The following is a 20,117-nucleotide window of genomic DNA, read 5'->3' on the forward strand; positions in this document are numbered from 1 at the left end:
TTCGTGGTGGGCCCTCTGTACTCATAGTACCTGAACTGTTTTACATGAAAGTGAGAATTGCACAAACTCTAGAGGTCTGAAATGTATGTTGAAATTAAGTTAATATATAGCAAAACTGCCAATAAATTATAATTGGTGGGTAATTATTGTTAGTGCAATTGTAAAATGTAGTTATTCTTTGTTACCTATATTTACTTGTTGTATATTGTACCTATACCTACCTACGTAGTAGTAGTAGCCAATTTTGTGTAAATAAAACCACGAAAATCAGCGTGTGGTGTTTTATTTTTTGCAATCTTAAAATAAAAACATGTAACTTGTTACATTAAAAGCACAAGCACATTTATCACTCAGTCAGTCAATAGATAAAATTTAAAGGCGTAGAAGGAAGGTATCGATTGAATTCATAACAATAATAATTGCGGGTTAATGTAGAAACAAGTTAATATTAAAGACTGTCAACTTTCATACAATTTTGCGTTTCTTCGAATTGAAATAAAGTGAAACTGAAAGAAAGCCAATCAACGTATCGTGATTGATATAATTGATTTATAGAAAGGGGTAAGATTGAAAGGTTTTTTCATGAGGGGTGAGACAAAAAGCCGCCCGTAATCCTTCGTTATACGGGCGGTTTTTTAACTTACCCCTCATGAAAAAAACATTAGGTAAATCTAATCCCAACCCACTTAATAAAAGAAAAAAAACAAATAAGTTTATGAATTATGAAAGTAACATTCGCTTTGAAATCACTTTACCTACTTATATTTTATGTCAGATTTAAATGGATGAGTAGGTAGGTCCTTATTTTGGTCCTCATTCGTCGTGGATGATAAAATTGAAAAACCAGACGTCGTTTAAATAATACCATATGCTTTTGTGCTTTAGGGGTCAAGGTGCTCAATTTTTTAAACTGTGTAGCCTCGTTATAGTGGCGACATCTACAAATCTTTACAAAGAAACGCAACGTTGTACGGAGGTAAACAGTCTTTACAATATACTGGTTTCTTAGCATGTATAGGTCAAAGGCGTAACCAGTGGGACGTTACACCCCCCGGCACTGGATTCTCTACACAACGGGTTCCACCACAGTCGTCAGATTGGTCCCAACTATTAAACCAGCTACGCCTTCATTATATAGGTGCTTATTTAAGTGTTAACAATACATTCTTAAAAGTAGAGAAGAGGAATTATGACTAGATTAATAGATGTTAAGATCAGTAAATGTAATAAAATTGAGTACCTACATTTTTTATACAAATAAGCCACAAAAGCATATCCAGCGTCAAAAATATTGTAGAAACAACAATCGAAACACATCCAATAAAAAGACCAATACCTAATATACTTAAACTAGTAAAATCTGAACACAGATATTTAACCCTGCAGAAATATTTTAAATAAATGCAAAATCTAATTATGTTAAAAATCCAATAATTAAAGACTTGTGCTATAGTTTTTACTCTTAACTAACTTTATATATATTACTATTATACTGGAAGTTACCGAGGGGCTTTTGCGAAAATATCCACTTCTCTCAAATCTAAGGTCCATGGCATAACCACTTGTCAACACTTGAAATTTCAACAATCTCATACTTAATGGTTGTTTATCGATTCTGAATCTGGTTTAAAACATGCATAGATTTTTAAATCGTTTCTGATCAAAAACAACTAGGTATCCGTAAAACCCCTCAAACTGTCTTGCTTCAAGCAAAATAAACTATGTTTCTCTTACACCGTATGACTTTATACTTACTAAAGCTTAGCTAAATTAGCCAAGGTAAGAGTGCTCTAAAAGTTACAAGTTGTTATGTAAAAGAACCATTGACGTATATCTCAGGACGGGCCTTATGGGTAGTCATGGACAATAAGAATGGGGCCAGTACAGCGGTGTGCCACCGCTACAACGCGATTGGTTTATGAGTTCATATCACGCGCGCGACTGGTCGCAACTAGTTTCGTTAGACTGCACGATCGTCTCGAATTCGTGAGGCACACCACTGAACTAGCGCCATTCTTAGTGCCCGTAAGGCCCGTCTTGAGATATACGTCAATGAAAAGAACTCTATTTGTATCATTCTCAATCTCACATCAGAACAAGGGTGACTATTTAACAGGCATATCTTAAGATTTTATCAAGTGTAATATAGCAAGTATGAAGGGAATTTTCGTGTGCCCAAGTTGAAAAGGGTTATTTAGATATAATAATATGTATCATAAAGTATTTTATATACCTACTATACCTATATCTCCTGCCCTATGGACTCAAAGTTTAGAATTGATCAATGGCAGGCAGATCGAAGTTTTTATTAATTATTTGGTTAAAAGGACGAAAGTTTATGAGCAAGGGAATACAATCACATGCGACGTGCAAGAATTACAAATTACAATGTCTGATTTCAATGACATTACGCACGAAGCTTTAACATATATTACATATGTGTTAATAAAATAGACAAATGTAAGTATGTAACATAACACAACACTTATCCTTATGCAAATATTTTCAACAATAAGCAGTTTCACTTTCAACTTACACTATGTAATGTTTGAGATTTTTCTCTTATTAACTGCTAAGGGTGCTAGGGCAGGATAAAAAGAGTGTATAAAAGTTAATACAAAAATTATTCAATAGATTTAACAACATACAAAAGCTACTTCGTGACCGTTAACGCTACTACATATAATAAATTACTTAAACTTTAATTTATCACTCAAGGTAACGTACAATCCGTAAATAAGGATTACTTCTTCAGTCAAAAAGGGAACAAGAGGTAGAGATAAAATATACTCTTCATAATTCAACGAAACAGAAGACCAATTAACTTTACAGGCATACATATGGTATATATTAATATTAATAATTATATTGTAAGCCCCGTCTCCATATCGCGCGGCAAGCTATCGAACATTGGCTCGCGCGGCTGCCGCACGAGCCAATGTTCGATAGTTTGCCGCGCGATATGGACACGGGGCTTTAGGCTAACATGCCCTAACATCAGCCGCCTTTCTAATATCAGCCGAGTGTGTTGAGGTAAGATTGAAAGTGTTTTTTCGTAAGGGGTAAGATAAAAAGTCGCCCATATAACGAAGGGCTTTTTATCTTACCCCTCATGCAAAACCTTTCAATATTACCCCTCCAAAAAACCCTTCAATTTTATCCCAACGCACCTCACCAAAGTTACTGTGTAGTCATGAAATTTGGAGGGCTGACCAATGTTAGCACAGGTTTCCCTTACTTTACTTACATGCTTTTATAAAATTGAGATGTAAAGCACTAGCATCTCTGTAAAACTACTACGTTAATTTAGAATTGTTCTATCTAAATACAGGCATCAGCTTATCTTCGAAGGAATAGAAATAAGTTAAAGTTGAATACATACTTTACTATTCAATAATTAGAGAATAATTTATTGGTCAACAATCCTATGTATTTTACACACTAATTTTATATTGATGATGATTATGGTATCCTTTTTTTCGCAGTCCAGCCCGGCCTCCTCCAGCACCGCCCAGCCGAGGCCAACTGGTTCAGCCTCCTAATTTTATATTAAATGAACTAAAACTTCCTTAAATAAAAGGTTTGAACAAAGATAAACTAACATAGTACATTGACCAATAAGTTAAGTGGCTTTAAAATGAGTGGTTATTCATAGTTTTCTTGTGCAAGACACATCTTTGTGTAATAGGTGGGCAAAATGGAAATTCACTGTGCTCTGTATATTTATTTATAAGCTATAGATTGACTTTAGGTAATTATAGATTTAAAGTAATAATTAAATAATCACAGGAACAACAAAATAATTAACAAAGATTACTATAACATAATCAACTAAAACCATGATCGCTGCCATGGAAAATTTTAAATTAACAAATGCGCCATTTGACTATCTAATGGTGTTGTCTGCCCGAGTTGTATTTTTTCCTTACAACCTTCATAGTTACATTCAAAACGTATATGATAATATTTTGCATTTAACTACTGATTTTCTCAGGCAGGCACGCACCACAACTGGTTCTCGTTTGTACTACTTCTCTATTTTATAAAACCGTTGCACAAATTCTGTCAGACTCAAAACTTGGCCCAATCCTGATCCAATATCCATGTTGATGTACTCATCTAGGTTGTTTGTTGCCACTGAAAGAGTAAAAAGTTTAACTTCAATTAACAAATATACAGTGAAACCTGGTTAATTGACACCTGGATAAATGCAAAACCTCAATAATTGCAACCAAAGGTCCGGTCCCGGTCCCTTGAGACCAAAAGGCCTCTATAATTGAAATTTTGGAACCTCTATAATTGCAATTTAGATTTAATTGCTTTTCGGAATTTTCCCTCTGTAATTGACCACATTGCAACTAAGACCTCTATAATTGACACTGTGCTAAAAAAACCGTTATTTTAGCTCTTCTCATTAATTAGCTCATCTCAAGTCTTACTTATTACTTCTGTAATTGAAAGAATATAGACTTGTAGGGAGCAGAAACAATATTTTAATAGCAATGACAATTTTATTTTAAATCTTCATCCGGACGTCAATTTATTTATTGGCTATCGATTACAGAGTGTAGTAGGTGAAATAGTTTTGATTAAATCAAAAACATAGTATGCTTTTTACATTCCAATTAAACTTTCTTATACAATTCAAGGGATTTTTTTTTAAACCCAAATGACTATAAGAAAATAAAGTAGTAATTAATGTAGTGTAAAAGTCTTAGAGGATATAATCAAACGGAGACGCCTTGTCTGTAATTTTCTGTACAAAACAGTCTGCCGATTTTTGCGCGGGAGGGGAACGTCAAATGTATGCGTAACGTAAAAATAGCCATGTCAGATAAACGTCAGTCCATACATTGTGTATGACCGTTGGCCGCCTATTTTCGACAGAGGGGAAAGCTTGTTAATGGCTACTCTGTTTAGTTGTATCCTCCAAGGTAAAAGTGCAAGTTACATAATATATGTATAGTCCACAAACCCAGAATGTAAGCTTGTAAATCTTTTTTAATTGTTATTTGCACCTCCATAAAAGCAATTTGTCAGAACACAACCTCTATTAATGAGAACCTCTATAATTGACACAACGATTTTTTGAACCTCGTTAATTGGCACAACCTGCTTAATTGAAAAACCTGGTTAATTGACAAAAAATTGCCGGTCCCTTGAGATTGCAATTATCCAGGTTTCACTGTAAAAGGAAATGAATAACTATGGAACCACACTAAGACATTTAAAAGTAAATTACCATATACTTAAATCAATAAGTAAAAATTCATACAATAATTAACTATTGCACTTTTATCAGAAAAATAAAATTGTCTCAAATACTGTAGTTTTCTTACAAGACATTATTTACCATTTTAGTGATTTAAGAGCTGATTTTGATTTGCATAAAATTTGATACAAAAGTACAGCCACTATATTTATTGTTGTCTAGAACTGACAGTCAATCTAAGTTGTGAGATAAGTATTACCATAAACAATATACATTCTTAATAATGTTTACCTGAGGTGCAGATGGCCGGATATGGAGGTGGGGGCTTAATCCATGAACCATCAGGTCTCTTCATGTGACGACGATCAGATGCAAAATGTTGCAGAAATTGTTTTGCAGGTACAACACGAAAGAATCTGAATGGAAATAAAAAAAAAAATAAAACACCATCATGCTGTAATACCTAATATCATATTATTGGCCAAGTCCTAATCCTTTTTGTGGATGATAAGAAGTTTACGATTTCAGTCAATAAGTACATGGGCCTATCCAAGATGACAATTGTTTGCAGAAAACAAAACAAAATTAAATGCTATCTCTATCACTCTTCCATATTACTATCCGTTTCTATGTGAATGATTGTCATCTTGGCTAGGCCGCCAGTTGTGTTTAGGTGTTTATTGCTTACCTGTGAAAGTCTGATTTTAACACCTGATCAGTACGAAATGTCTCAGTGACATATTTATGGAAGAATGTTGGAAAAGGCAACTCAGAGTCCAGATCGTAGACAAGGCAAGTCTTGCAGTCCCAAGAGTACAAGAATATCACATGATAGTCCTGTAAAACAACCAAAACTAGTTCAAGATAAAAGTAAAATTACAAAAATTACCAAAAATGCGAGGCTTTGGCATTTAGATTTATTTGGCGCACCTCCTGACGACGCATAACTTAAAGTAATCGTGACACAAATAATTGTACACACCCATATGACTAGACGATCTTCCTCGCGCCCAGCCCTTTGTCTCCAGAGAGGCACCGTGCGGCAAGGGTTAGATATAAATACCACGAAGCACCGATCCAACTCCTCCGGTATTCTTAGTGATACATCCTGACACAATTTCCATACATTTTCTTCGCTGCAACAACAATAAAATATACCACCACACAAACATCCCAAATTAATCAAAATACTCCAGAAAAATATATTTCATACCAATAACAAGACACATATGAACACTCCGCTTGCTTGGAAAATAGGGGTTTAAGAGTTTTATCGTTCATTTTAATGTTTTCATTTTTGGTCAAATGTACTTGAGCGTTGACCGACATTTTGACAGATCGCATCGCAAAGCAAGTTCTTTGTTTTGATTCACTACCTTTGAAATCGATCCGGCGCATGTCCAAAATCTACTTAAGAATCTGAGATAATATAAAAGGTTGATACATGAATTTAATGATTATGGACTGTAAATTAAACATTAGGACTATAATAATATATCTTACGTGATATTATAAGATGATCAAGCAGATCTTGTAAGTAGAAAATGGCGGCAAATTTGAAAAATGTAGGCGCGTAGGGTTATCGTCCCATAGAAAATTTGAATTTCACGCCTGTTTTGGAGGGGGCTCTAAGTATAGCTGATCTAGCAAAACATGCCAGTAAAAAAAGGCGCACGTATGGCGCACGTAGTCTGGAGGGGGCTTAATTTAGGGCATTTCTATTTTTTTTTAATTTATTTATTATATAATATATAAAAAACTGGATCAACCAAATCTTGTCAGTAGTAAAAGGCGGCAAATTTGAAAAATCACGGGTTAGCAACACTGTGTTTGAATAATTCCAAAATCGCGTGTCATCTGTGTGTTATCTGTGGAATGTGGATCGTGAATGACAGCCATCATCTTATTGTTTACATTCTGAATCGTTTCTATTTCAAGAGAAATTTCTACTGTCACCATTAAATACCAAGATTATGCATGACCTCAAGCAAAGCTAAGGTGCCTACAATGTACAATCCACGGACCTAAAACATTATAACTTCATGGTACAATCATGCTCGTTGACGGTAAACATTACTAAAATTTGAGGTTATGATAATTCACTCGAACTGACGTATGAAGGGCGGAAAAATAAACACGTTTTGGTTCGATGTACATTGCTGCTTTTCTTAGCGCAATTCTGCTCTTTGAGTGTTACATGGTGTTACCCTACTTTAATTTGCAGTACATTGCTACTGACAAGATTTGCTTGACGCACTATAATATGCAACACACTGCACGAGAATTAATTAAAACTTTTCATACGTCCGGATTTTACCAAACCACGGACTTCATGTACCCCATGCCTTACAGATGCGACATGTTTAGCGTTTTGTTTTTGTGTAATGGCAACAATACTCTACTCCTTTCATTGGATTGACCACCATTTTCCTCTTCACATTGTCGCCCATTTTATTGTTTGTGGCTAGTTGGTGGTTTTTATTTCGAAGCCAGCTGTTATCTTTTAGTTGTTTTCAAAGTTTCTTTCATTGTGCATAAGGGTTGGGCGGTGCGTTGTCTTAGGTTTCGGCCGGACTAGCGTATCGTCCGGACTTTGTGCCACTTCTGAGAAGACCAAATTTCGTGATTTCGACCTTGTGGTACTAATATAATCAAGCCACGATGACCCGTAAGTAATTGCCCAAATTTGTTTAAGTTAATGAAAATAAATCATTTCTTGTTGAGCATTTTTCAGAAAGCCTTACAACAGATATCAATTTTTCTCCATATGATCTAATTTCATGGAATAATCTAGTCTGAATAAGGTACACGAAAGGCTTCGTCACTAGAAAATTATTAATTTGTTGTTGTACTGCGTTTGTATACATGAACTTCGTATGTACCTTATGAATAATGGACAGTATAATGATTAGACAAATAAATTCATAGTAAATTTCTGTGACTAATCAGATAGGTTACGATAAGCAGAAACATTAATACAGCTAAAAGGAACAGCAAGTAAAGGTATTTTATTTGTTTGCAGGGGGAAATCAAAGAGATTTGGCTCGCGCTAAGAATCAGAAGAAGCAACAGGAGTTAGCCAAGAAGAAAAATGCTAATGATAAAACAGGGATGTCTTTATCTGAAAGGAAACATAGGTGAGCTTATTTTTTTAACTAATCAAATCTATGATTTTAACGCTTTATGTTATAAACAAAAACGTCACTGACACGCATAGGTCCCGGGCGCAAGCAAGCTAAAGCCCCGTCTCCATATCGCGCGGCAAACCATCGAACATTGGCTCGCGCGGCAGCCGCGCGCAATGGATACCGGGCCGCATCGAGTTGGCTCGCACGGCAGCCCGGTATCCATTGCGCGCGGCTGCCGCGCGAGCCAATGTTCGATGGTTTGCCGCGCGATATGGAGACAGGGCTTAAACCTTACTTTAAAGTGTGAAGGTAACTTTATCACGTAACACCTACAGTGTCATTCAATAGAACTTGCTAACTATGTAAACAAAAGCTACTAATAGTAAATTGACATTCAGTGTCAATTTTAGTATGGCGGTTTGTTTACATAGTCTTTTCCGAGACCACGGGGACAACACCGTCCTCGAAACGTCGGAGGTAAATCTTAAAACTTAGATACGTGATTAAGTCTCATTGTACAATTTAATAATGTGTAAAAATTGTGAATGTTTAAATCAGTGTTATAGTTAGCAAGTTCTATTGAATGACACTTTATAGTTGTCCATGGCGCAGTGGTCATTATTCTTCTATTAGGTGTGCTTGGTATATAAAAGGTTAAAGGATACAAATTCATGAATCCTTCTTTATTGCAGTACTTATAAGCCTATTCTATTATCAACTATAATATACTAGGCAGTTAATGCATTTTCTCAATGTTGGCAGGTTTGTCTCTTGGATTGGAATAAAATAAGCAAATAAAGTACTGTTTACTTTCTAAACAGCTTTCCAATACCTACATAAAATTATTATAATTGTTAATGAATATTTATGATTATTTCTTTTAAGTATATTAACCTCTTGTGTGCCGTGATTATTTTTTTCTAATATTCTCCCCATACGCGGATCCGTGCTCGGGCATACGACGGCTTAACTTTGTATTATAAACCATCCTCTACACTGGTAGTTGTTAAAAAGCTTGAGTGGGATGTATGTCATTTAAAATTGTGTTTTTCTGTTCACAGGGATGCGGAACTTATGAGAGAAAAACAAAAGAAAAAGGAGGAACAAGAAGGCATCCATCAGAAACAAGCCGTAAATTAATATTTCATTCTTATGAACAATCACAAGGAAATTAAGTTTTTTGAAGAGGTGAAATGGTTCAAGTGATAACATAACAAGCAATTTAAATAAGAAATGTTTTAAATTCTGAGTTACAACATAAAGCTAATAATACCACCTTTAAGATTTTTCTTTGTATTATATTAAGTAAGCAACAGTTCACAAGCTTTTCACAATACTATTATGATCTGAATAGCGTGCTAAATAGCATCCTCTGTATCTTAGCATTTATGCAACAATTCAAGTTAATTTGACTGAATATGTTTGTATGTATGTATACTACTATCGAAATACCCCTTTTTTGTACAATAAATTAATAGATTAAGTACAAAGTCCCTGTGTATATTATTTAATTCTATCAAATTCTTTACTTATAATATTATTGGCATACAAAAGTTAATACCTGGTATATTCTTGGAGGATATAATCAAACGGAGACGCCATGTCTGTAATTTTCTGTACAAAACAGTCTGCCGATTTTTGCGGGGGAGGGGAACGTCAAATGTATGCGTAACGTAAAAATAGCCATGTCAGATAAACGTCAGTCCATACATTGTGTATGACTGATGGCCGCCTATTTTCGACAGAGGGGAAAGCCTGTTAATGGCTACTCCGTTTAGTTGTATCCTCCAAGGGTATATTAGATTCCAAACTGGAAGGGTAAGCTGCCTAAAACCTAAAAATGCCTAATGTCGCAAAAATGTATTGAATTGACAACTATAATATAGTTAGTCAAAGGACTGTCTCATTTCAAACGTAGAGAGAATCATAGTATCTTTGTCATACAGTAGTACTAGCACCCAAAAGAAAAGGATCAGTATAGTTTTCCTGGTTCTTAGTGTTCTTACTAACAAATTGGTTTGACCAACTAAGTATAGAAGCTTTTTTGATTCTAGTTTTTTTTTTGTATCTGTAAGCATCTAGTTAGATCAAGTCTGCAATGGTTTTGATAGCACACGCAGTGTGTTATTTATACGTCATAATTTCCTAGAAGTTCAACGTTTAAAATAACACTTGCACTGCGTGTGTTTTCAAAATCGTTGCAGAATGGTTGCAGCAGACTTTACTGCGGGATGACAGGTGGCATGACCGGCTAGTTCAGCGGTCGGCAACCTTTTAGCAGCCAAGGGCCACATAGTAGTTAACGAAGTTGACGCGGGCCGCACTTTGTTAGTATTTATGACTATCAGATATTGTCGTTTGTCAATATTACATACAAAATAGCCAGGGAGGCTCGCGGGCCGCAAGTGACAGGTTCACGGGCCGCGGGTTGCCGACCGCTGGGCTAATTGGTAAATCGGAGAAGAGCATAAGGGCGTTGCCTAATTAACCTTTTGGACGCCAATGACCGATATATCCGCACCATAGGTTTAACGCCAAAGACCGATTAATCGGTCACAGACCACAGAGCAACATAGACCTACGTGCATATGCATAAAGTTCAATTTCAGTTTTGACACTCCGGTGACGTGGCGTCAGCGTGACGGGCTTTTGTGTTTGACACGGCGTCGAAAAGGCTAATGTCGTCAGGTATTTAAATGAATTTCAATAACGGCCAGTTGGATCAACCACGATATGCCGCGATTGACGGCAGACAGCGAACTATGAAACAGAACATCCCATACAATGCCATTTTGCATAATACCTATTTTATACAGCGACATTGACAGACGGTTTAGTGCAAGCTACCCTGACCCTGCTACGGCCGTGCTACATGGGGACCAACCAAGCTTCTGGCAGACTTGCAAAACCCACATTTTTTTGGATTCAACTGCAGCCTAATAAATATCTGTAGCTGCTTTTTTGTTTTTTAACGAATGCAGCGCCATCTGCGTTAGTGTAAGGCCTGAGTGCGGCGTGCATGTTAAACAAATGCAAGCGTATAGGAGCGGCCTTAGTGCACGCTGCTCAAATTACTTGTGAGCCCGATGCCACGCTGCACGCCCCGCCGAACGCTCCGCTTCGAGTGTCCACCAGCGTCCAATAGCGATTACCACTTCCACAATTACTGTACATACCAAGCTACTGGCGTCATATTTAATACCTTGGCCTAGAGGCCACACTCTGACATTTATTTGACAGACTGTGGACCTTATTTGCTTGAAATAAGGATTACGAATCGTAAGTTAACTGTGTGCGCTGGTACCTAGGCAATAAGTTGTTGTGGTTAATATAATATTATTCAGTCTTGGATATTATTTCAATTTCAATGGTATAATGAATATAATTTCAAATGAAGTATACTGTATATTATGTATTATCTTTGTAAGTACTAGCTGTATTTTTAATTTTATTATAATTGTAATGGAATAATTAATTCTCTATGTACAAACGTGAAATAAAAATGCATCGATATACACAAATCGTTCTTTTATTTTTAATAAGAGAGGTAACACTTTACGTTACGGTTCCTATGAGTAGGTACCTAATACTCTAATACTACCAAACAAGCTTATCATAGTTATCATAAATCACAATGAATACTGGTTAGTAGACAACATGAATATAAAATTAACTTCAAACTTATATAAAATTGCCTTACTTAATTATAGCCAAGTTGAAACAAACTCAGTTTGTTAAAGAAAACATAAATCATTAATAGAATCAACAAAAGGAACAAAACAAATAGGTACTTACAATGAAAATGGTGATAAGTACACAATACTGTTACTGATTAATTGATTATACACTAGCCGGGTTAATTCCCACTAGTTACCACCAAGTTGTTACCAGTGGTAACTACTGGGATTTTTTTCCCACCTTTTACCACTGATAGTTCTACTGGGAAAAATTATTCCCAGTAGTTACCACCAATATTTTGTTAGAGTTAAATACTAATAAAAACAGTATAAAAATAGTATAGTATAAATACATAGTGATTTTGAATTACCTAATAAAATCACTTGAAAAATAATCTAAATGGATTATTAAATTTATCTTACATATGTTATAGTTTTTGTACAAGTACCGGTTAAACTGTTTCAATATTCTTGGTCACGTTTAAGGCAGTTTACTAAAACACTAATCGACTTATAATTGTTTATTAAATCACTCTATATTTATACTAAACTATTTTATACTGTTTTTATTAGTATTTAACTCTAACAAAATTTTGGTGGTAACTACTGGGAATAAAAATTCCCAGTAGTTACCACTAAACCAACTTGGTGGCAACTACTGGGAATGATTTTTCCCAGTAGTTACCAGTGGTAAAAGGTGGGGAAAAAATTCCCAGTAGTTACCACTGGTAACAACTTGGTGGTAACTAGTGGGAATAACCCCACTAGTCGTTATTAAAAGGGACAACTGACCTGCGGTGCATAGGAATGTACAACAGAAAAATCTCGTCAACCAAAACTCACTAATTATCACCACAAGTTAAGGTAGATTTTTAATTAATTATTTTTTAGTAATTTTCTAATTACTTGTGAGTTATGGTTGTCACCTAACGATCTAACTCCTTTAACTTTACTGTTCTGTAGGTTCGAATTATAATATGACTACTTGGATTAACTTATTCAAAAACCCTTCGCATACAATACACTCACGAACTACACATAGGTACTTACGTAACTCACAGTAAATCAGTGGTATGAACGAACTCAAAGGCACAACTTTCAATAACATTTCAATTGGTAGGTATCCTCTTTACAAGGAACGTAACTCTGCGAGCCCGTTTATTTGGTGTTGCCTTCAATAAAACCTTTCTAGCCTGTCTTATATAAATCTGCACGCCACTACTTACTATAACAACAACTAATTTGTTAAGGAATCATGGTAAAATCATAAAAATCCACGAATCACCGACAAATCACACAAATAATTAAAATCGTGAACCATACAGTAACAAAGGAATATTGTTTGTAATAATAATTAGTCTCGAATAAAATATAAAAACACTACACTCTTTCAATATTCACACAAATTACCTGATAAACTATTCTTGTTTATGTTGGTTTTTGAACGCCACTTTTTATCATGTTCCCTGTCAGCTATCCCCTATACGAAAGCCAAAAATATTGTTTAAATCCACTTCAATATATATTTTGGATATCGGACTCTAACGTCACTTAGTTTTAGTAGGTATGCAGGATATATTTAAGGAGGAAATGGACTCAAAAGTGAAAAATGGTTGTTGGCACTGGCACAGTAGCGTTCAAAACTATTATACACTGTGATATCTTAGATCTGTATGTGAGATATCGTAGTTAGACATTGAAAATAATAATAATCTTAACTACACTTGTTGCGCTTCATAAGCCGATTATAATTATGGCTTAAAGCTTAAAAATACTAGAATTGATAAGTGTGAGTTATGTGGTACCATTTACCACAGATTTCTTTTCGAATTCCTCTCTTTGCCTGTACAATTCCGTCACCAAGTCCCTGATAAACGGATGGTAGAACTTTCCCTCGGTCGCTGTGAAGAATTCTTGTAGCTTTCTGGGAGCTTTCTCGCGTTTCTCATATTCGAAAGCTTGTAAAATCATATCGTACCTGTCTAAATCTTTTGCGAACTTTGCTTCGGGTGAGGTTTGATTTTCATATTCCTGAAAAAGACGGAAAGTTTATTTTAACAGTGACTCATTGTTAAAAACACAGATTAAGACAGGTGTTACCTACTGTTACGGCCGGCGGCGATCGGCGAGTAGCAATAGGCGAATATTTTCACAGCGGTGAGTGTCAGAGAACACTCTTTAAAAACGTGCTCGCTGCGACAGCTAGCGATTAATATAGGGATCTCTTTTATTCACACGGGATCTACATTTACAAATTCTTACGCGAGAAAATAGCCGATTGCTACTAGCTTCGCCGCTGGTCGGATAGCTGTCTTGTACGAAAAACATATGCTCCTTACCTACCTAAAACGTAACAACTTAACATAACACATGTATTTGTGTAATACTGAACTGCCCGTATTAATATATGGTGGCGACAATGCAACGTTATTGACTAAAAGAACAATGCATTTCAATGAAATGCTTCTCGAACTGCTATTAATATACTGGTTAAAAAAATACTTATTCAGTAGGTATAGGTATTACAATAATAATACTATGTAAATACGTTACGGTAACTCATTTCGATGTGTGAGGGGTACGCTGAGCATCATGGTCTGCATGGTCTTAGATATAACACAAGCAAGAGCGAGTTTGTACTCTTCAAAGCCAGAAAATACAACCCTACAACAATACCTAGGATCATGCTGTGCGGCGTGCCCTTGAAGAGAGTTGAGAGGTTCAAATACCTGGGACATATCCTTACAGAAGACCTAAAGGATGACCTGGATATAGAGAGGGAGAGAAGGGCGATGGCGGTGCGTGGTAATATGCTTGCCCGCAGATTTGCAAGGTGTAATGAACAAGTCAAATTTACGCTTTTCAAAGCCTACTGTCAGACGTTCTACACTTGCAGTCTGAGGGTAGGTTTTACACAGAGGGCATACAATGCACTAAGAGTCCAATATAACAGTATTTTGAGGATGCTGTTGCGGCTGCCGAAGCACTGTAGTGCGTCCAACATGTTTGCAGAAGTACGAACGGACGACTTTTACGCAATCAGACGCAAGCGTGTGGGATCACTACTCAGGCGAGTGCGTGGCAGCGGCAACGGCCTCCTCAAAGTATTGTCGGAGAGCCTTGACTGCCCTATAACTAAATACTGGGTCGAAGTGGCCATCGGCAGGGCCAAATAGGATAAGGCTAAGTTCTGTCTATATTCTGTACCTACTAACTTAGTTATTAAGTCAAAATTGTTACTAACATTATATGGATCTTTGATCTGCAATAAATGATTTTTATTTTATTTATTTTTATTTAAATTATTGCAAAAGTCAGGAAAGAATATAATCGCGTTTAATGTGAGGCAGGAAACGGAAACCCTTATTATAAACGAGGTTTGGTGGAAAACAAATATATATATTTTTTGAAAATAAATAAATAATATAGACATGGAGCGGTTTAGGGGACTTTACAATCGGGTTTACTAACAAAATTGTTTATGTAAATTGTTGAGTTTAGTCACAATTAAACCCTATAGATGGTGTGGCGCTATAATCAGGTTTTTAAATGATAGGTATCTAAGCAACTGATCTGATCTTGATGAAATGTTGAACAAGTAAGTCCCTGAATTATTAAGTTCACAACAATGACCGGCAGGTGGCTATATAGGCCTAGACGGTTTTAATAAATTGTTTTGTGTGTTAACTTGTTACCTGTTAAATTTGTAATTGTGATACAGTCCATAGGTACTTATTTAGTAAGGCCCACTTGCACCATGCATACTATCCCGGGGTTTAGCAGTTAAACCATTAATCTAGTGTCAAATTGTACTGGTAACCATGGTAACTCCTTGGTTAACCCCGGATTACTGGAATGGTGGAAGTGGGCCTAAGTATCTATAATAAAAAATCAATTGAATAATGCCACCTAAATAACCTACCACCTAATAAGCCTAATTTTGGCCAGAATATCTATTGGCTTTGCTACTATAAAGTTTAAAATTACCTTGTAAAGCTCGTACATCCTGTCACCAGCAAAACCAGTGAGCTCTGCGATTTTCTTCATAGCCTCATCCTCTTGTCTGTGTTTCTCCTCAGGAGAGACTCCGCAATGTGGAGTGATATCTCCGACTATACACTCGGCCAAGTCATGGACGAGAGCTGGAATGGGACAATTAAACAGATTTAAATTTTCAATGCTAGATGCAAGTGTTTACTTTACAAATATACAATGTAAAATCATTTAAGATGATAATAATGTTTTTCGTTCCTATGGCTATCTTCGGTCTCCATCATCAGATCAGTGTTATTTGCCAGTAGGCTTGTGTCAGTCGCGAACTAAGAACTGTTAAGAATGAAATCCCATGAAGGACCGAAAGGAACTCGGTCTTTAGGTCCTTTAGTTCAGTGGGATTGGAGAGTGCTTGACTGAGTGAAACGGAAGACGGACGGAACGAAACGGTTCACAATGTCGCTATCACAAGTGCGAACGATACAAAGAACGACGTGACACGCCAAATCCCGAAAAGTATGAAAGAAAATCAAATATTTTTCTATATATATATTTTTTTTTGTTTGTGTTAAAACACCTGTTTTAATGTTTAATATCAACATAATCATATTGTACAACTTGAATTATATTTAGTTACCAAAATTTTGAATAAAATCGAGTATAAAACAGATTCCTATTCATTCCCGGCTCCCAAGACGTTCAACAACCGACTGAACTAAAGGAACTAAAAGAGCGAACTAGTTTATTTGACCGAGAATGGAGTGCTCTCTGTAAGAAGCAGGCACAAGCCTATTTACCAGTGGATTTTGTTTTTAAATTATAATTGCCGGAACCAATGAATTTAAACAAAAGCTTGTAATTTCTAAAAAAATTTTAAAGCTACACTACACACACACTTTACTCACTTTACTTTTAACAGATTAGTAAAAAGTGTGCTATGAAGTGGACTTGTAAAATCTAAAGAAGTTTAGAGTGTTTAGGTAATTAACCAATATGATGTATTAGGCAGAATGGGTCAATGAGTACCACTTTAGTTATGAATATGTTTACAGAATTCTGAATGTGTTTTTTGTTTCGATTATAAAATAACTTTGTGATTTCTGATAATGATTTTTTGTAAGGAAAAATATACGTCTTATATAAACATATCTTTGACCTCTTCATTTTTACATCTTCTTAGACTACTTTTATACTAAATCCATTTAGAAAACTCACCTATTTGTAGGCACCTAAAGCGATCCAATTTAGTTAGGTTGTTGTCTTCAGTGAGCAGGAAAGTCATCATGCCCATGCGATACATGTGACCAGCGATGGACTCACAATCGTCGATGTCACATAGCACCCAGCCAGTTCTTTTGACGTGCTGCAAAATACGAATTTAAAATTATTCTTATAAGATAGAACATCTTTTCTTGCTTTCAACATTTCATTGCAAGAATATGGTACCTTCAAACGACCGACGAGCTCTAGAAACTCAAGGATATTTTTGTTCTCTACAACTGGAGCCATTATTATGAATTTACTTGCGGAATATTTTATAATAAAGAAAAATCGAGTGATGGTCACTTAAGCTCCGTTCCAAGGCCTGTGATTCCTATGAATCGAAATTTTGAATGAAAGTGGCTTTGTGACGTGCGTGACTTTGACAATCATGAAGTTATATTTTTTAAACTGGAGCGAGTTGTCACTTTTTTTGCCATACTAATTTGAACCTTATCACCGAGACAGAAAGTTGTTCGTACCAGACTAGAGAAAACGGTCCACTTGAGATAGAAAAACCCGAGCCCTGTGTCTCACTCGCACATGTTGCCAATGTTAAAAAGATACCATAGTGGTAGAAATTATATCAATAAACTACTGAATTTAATTACCTTCTTATACAATTTTAGTGCTTTATTCAGATTACAGTTCTGATATCTTTTAAGTAATTTGTAAATAATTATGATGCCAATATTATTAACTGATTAAACCAAGCGCATACACAGCAAAAAAAACCTAAATTTTAGTATGGTAGAATTTGTAGTAACTTTAAATATTAATTGGTATCCCCAACTTGATAACATTTCTTCAAAACACGTGAATGCGAAATTTCTTAAAAATTGTGAAGAAATGTTGTGTTAAAGGTTGTTGGAGTGAAATAATTGCTAATTGTGGAATATTGTTTCACAAGAAAGCCACAATTATTACATTTTACTATAAAAATACAAGACAACATTGTCAAACTCATTAGGGTGACTATGATGTCGGCACGTTGTGAATCGGTTTCACAGAATTCTTATTATTAACGTAGGTAATGTAAAAGTAAGTTTAACTTAATAGGTATTATTTCGGCATGTTTAATTTAAGATTTGTTATAGAATAAATTGCCAAAATTTAAAACCAAAGTGCATAACTCCTTAAATATTACAGACTCTCATTTATACATAATATTTTGTTACGGAAAAGGTGTGTCAAATTGTTTATATAATTAATATAATATATACAATCGATTCTTTATAGATAGGATACATTTCCGTCAATAGAAAAAAGGCACCAACTTTAAAAAAACGTCATATTTGCTAAACAGATCTTCAATGACGCTTACACTTAAAACAAGCAACAACGGTTGCACTCCGGGAGTGCCGATAGAAATGAAAACTCACCTCACTATGTTACCGACGCCCGGTAAAACGATACATACGTTTAGCGGAGGTATTCTATTTATTTATTATATATTATTATCATTCTCAAATAAGATCACACTTTTTCATTGACATGTTTATTTACATACTGCCATGACAACGTCAAATTATTTGAACATAGGTAAAGAGTCTTGAAAAGGAGTCCGCAACATAAATGTCAAATAACATTGAGTTTTTCTTTATTGATTTAAATGCAATTTAAATTATGAGTGGCCACCTTACGGGGCTTCCGGTCACGTGATCGCCTTACGCCCCTTACGGTCACGTGATCGCCGTACGCTGTCTCGAGTTTATAATTTTTTCCTCACCTCAAAAAGTGCCCAGTGCCGCTAAAGAAGTTTTCACTTCAAAAAGCTGAAGTGGACAAAAGGGAAGCCTACCTTTATGAACATACCATGAGTGAGTGCGAAAGAGGCCGACTACAAATGAAAAAAAACCCTGACTACTTAAAATTTCACTTTATTTACAAAATGACACACCCTACTGATATATTCCATGTTATGTTATCCTAATATCCCACATACAGATGTCTTATGGTCACCCTAATTAGAACGAGATGCAGGGCTCTAGTTTGACTTCTCATGTGGACACACTTTTTGGTCAATGTACTCGATCCAGTTTATTAACTCTAAATCCGTGTTGACAATAGATAGGGCTGTGCATGGGTTACAGCGACGATACGTACGAACTTCGTATGATTTACTAAAGGCCATTACAGACGGGCGTACCGGACCGCGAACTTGGTGCGGTCAAAATATCTCTTTTTCGCTCTCACGTATAGATGCGTCCTTAACCGCACCAACGTTGTGGTCCGGTGCGGCTGTCTGTAAACACTATAAGAACAAGAACAGAGGGTTTACCACTAAAATAGAAATTCACAATTGCGGGGATCTTTCTCTTTTACTAAAATGAAGGCGTAAAATACCCGCAATTTGCGAACTTCGATTTTCGCGGTTATCCGCAAAGAGAATATAACCACTACGTTGTTACCGTACGGAATCATATGTGCAAGCGAGACAGAGCTACGCATTTGTAGAGCTACATCCCGTTCCCACCTGTCATTCCGTACGGAAACCGAATGAAAATTCCGTGCGTATGCGAGCAGGGTTAATTGGTCCAGAAGTTTCGAAGCAAATAGGTTGTGACAGACGGATGGACGGACAAACAGACAAGCGATTTATATTCTCGCGCGAACCACGAGACGAGCCGCGAGCCGCGCCACGAGACGCGAGTGTAAGCGGTGGGTTCGCGACTCGTCTAGTGGCTCGCAAGCAAGCTCGTCGAGCTAATATAATTTAAACACTAACGGAACGGCATAAGGTTTATAAAATACTTAAAGGGCCCTCCACACTCGTGCGCGAATCGCGGCGCAAAGCCGCGAACGCGAGTGTGGCGTCGATTTCGCAGATTGTTCACGCCTTCGCGC

General features: G+C 36.1%; 4 protein-coding genes across 4 annotated transcripts in view; 1 reads left to right on the forward strand and 3 right to left on the reverse strand.

The window, feature by feature from the left end:
• Nucleotides 1-20,117, reverse strand: part of LOC134663196 (cyclin-dependent kinase 10) — a 108,981-nt gene that overhangs the window by 15,958 nt on the left and 72,906 nt on the right. The gene's annotated exons all lie outside the window — the stretch shown is intronic.
• LOC134647598 (protein N-terminal glutamine amidohydrolase) lies at nucleotides 3,607-6,610 on the reverse strand. Its single transcript, XM_063501954.1, has 5 exons — nucleotides 6,426-6,610; nucleotides 6,195-6,348; nucleotides 5,901-6,049; nucleotides 5,504-5,628; nucleotides 3,607-4,137 (listed from the first exon to the last, which is right to left on the reverse strand). The coding sequence occupies exons 1-5, from the start codon at nucleotides 6,608-6,610 to the stop codon at nucleotides 4,028-4,030; spliced, it is 723 nt and encodes a 240-aa protein (XP_063358024.1). The 3' UTR covers nucleotides 3,607-4,027.
• LOC134663211 (putative SERF-like protein) lies at nucleotides 7,617-9,617 on the forward strand. Its single transcript, XM_063519599.1, has 3 exons — nucleotides 7,617-7,880; nucleotides 8,235-8,349; nucleotides 9,402-9,617. The coding sequence occupies exons 1-3, from the start codon at nucleotides 7,874-7,876 to the stop codon at nucleotides 9,478-9,480; spliced, it is 201 nt and encodes a 66-aa protein (XP_063375669.1). The 5' UTR covers nucleotides 7,617-7,873; the 3' UTR covers nucleotides 9,481-9,617.
• Nucleotides 13,808-17,599, reverse strand: LOC134647599 (5'-deoxynucleotidase HDDC2). The gene is made up of 4 exons (XM_063501955.1): nucleotides 17,457-17,599; nucleotides 17,226-17,373; nucleotides 16,005-16,159; nucleotides 13,808-14,048 (listed from the first exon to the last, which is right to left on the reverse strand). Exons 1-4 carry the CDS (start codon nucleotides 17,517-17,519, stop codon nucleotides 13,812-13,814), a joined length of 603 nt encoding a protein of 200 aa, XP_063358025.1. The 5' UTR covers nucleotides 17,520-17,599; the 3' UTR covers nucleotides 13,808-13,811.

Source organism: Cydia amplana, chromosome 4 (genome assembly GCF_948474715.1).
Source record: "Cydia amplana chromosome 4, ilCydAmpl1.1, whole genome shotgun sequence".
In the NCBI taxonomy this organism is placed as follows: Eukaryota; Metazoa; Arthropoda; class Insecta; order Lepidoptera; family Tortricidae; genus Cydia; species Cydia amplana.

Excerpts from the sequence above, each read along its gene's own strand:
- LOC134663211 (XM_063519599.1), top strand. Across the intron at positions 8,350-9,401 it reads TTATCTGAAAGGAAACATAG|GGATGCGGAACTTATGAGAG; the intron begins GTGAGCTTATTT and ends TTCTGTTCACAG.
- LOC134647598 (XM_063501954.1), bottom strand. The coding sequence starts at position 6,610 with ATGCGCCGGATCGATTTCAAAGGTAGTGAATCAAAACAAAGAACTTGC. Across the intron at positions 6,050-6,194 it reads AAGATCGTCTAGTCATATGG|GACTATCATGTGATATTCTT; the intron begins GTGTGTACAATT and ends GTTGTTTTACAG. Across the intron at positions 4,138-5,503 it reads TCCGGCCATCTGCACCTCAG|TGGCAACAAACAACCTAGAT; the intron begins GTAAACATTATT and ends TTACTCTTTCAG.
- LOC134647599 (XM_063501955.1), bottom strand. The coding sequence starts at position 17,519 with ATGGCTCCAGTTGTAGAGAACAAAAATATCCTTGAGTTTCTAGAGCTC. Across the intron at positions 17,374-17,456 it reads AGCTCGTCGGTCGTTTGAAG|CACGTCAAAAGAACTGGCTG; the intron begins GTACCATATTCT and ends CGTATTTTGCAG. Across the intron at positions 16,160-17,225 it reads CTTTAGGTGCCTACAAATAG|CTCTCGTCCATGACTTGGCC; the intron begins GTGAGTTTTCTA and ends GTCCCATTCCAG.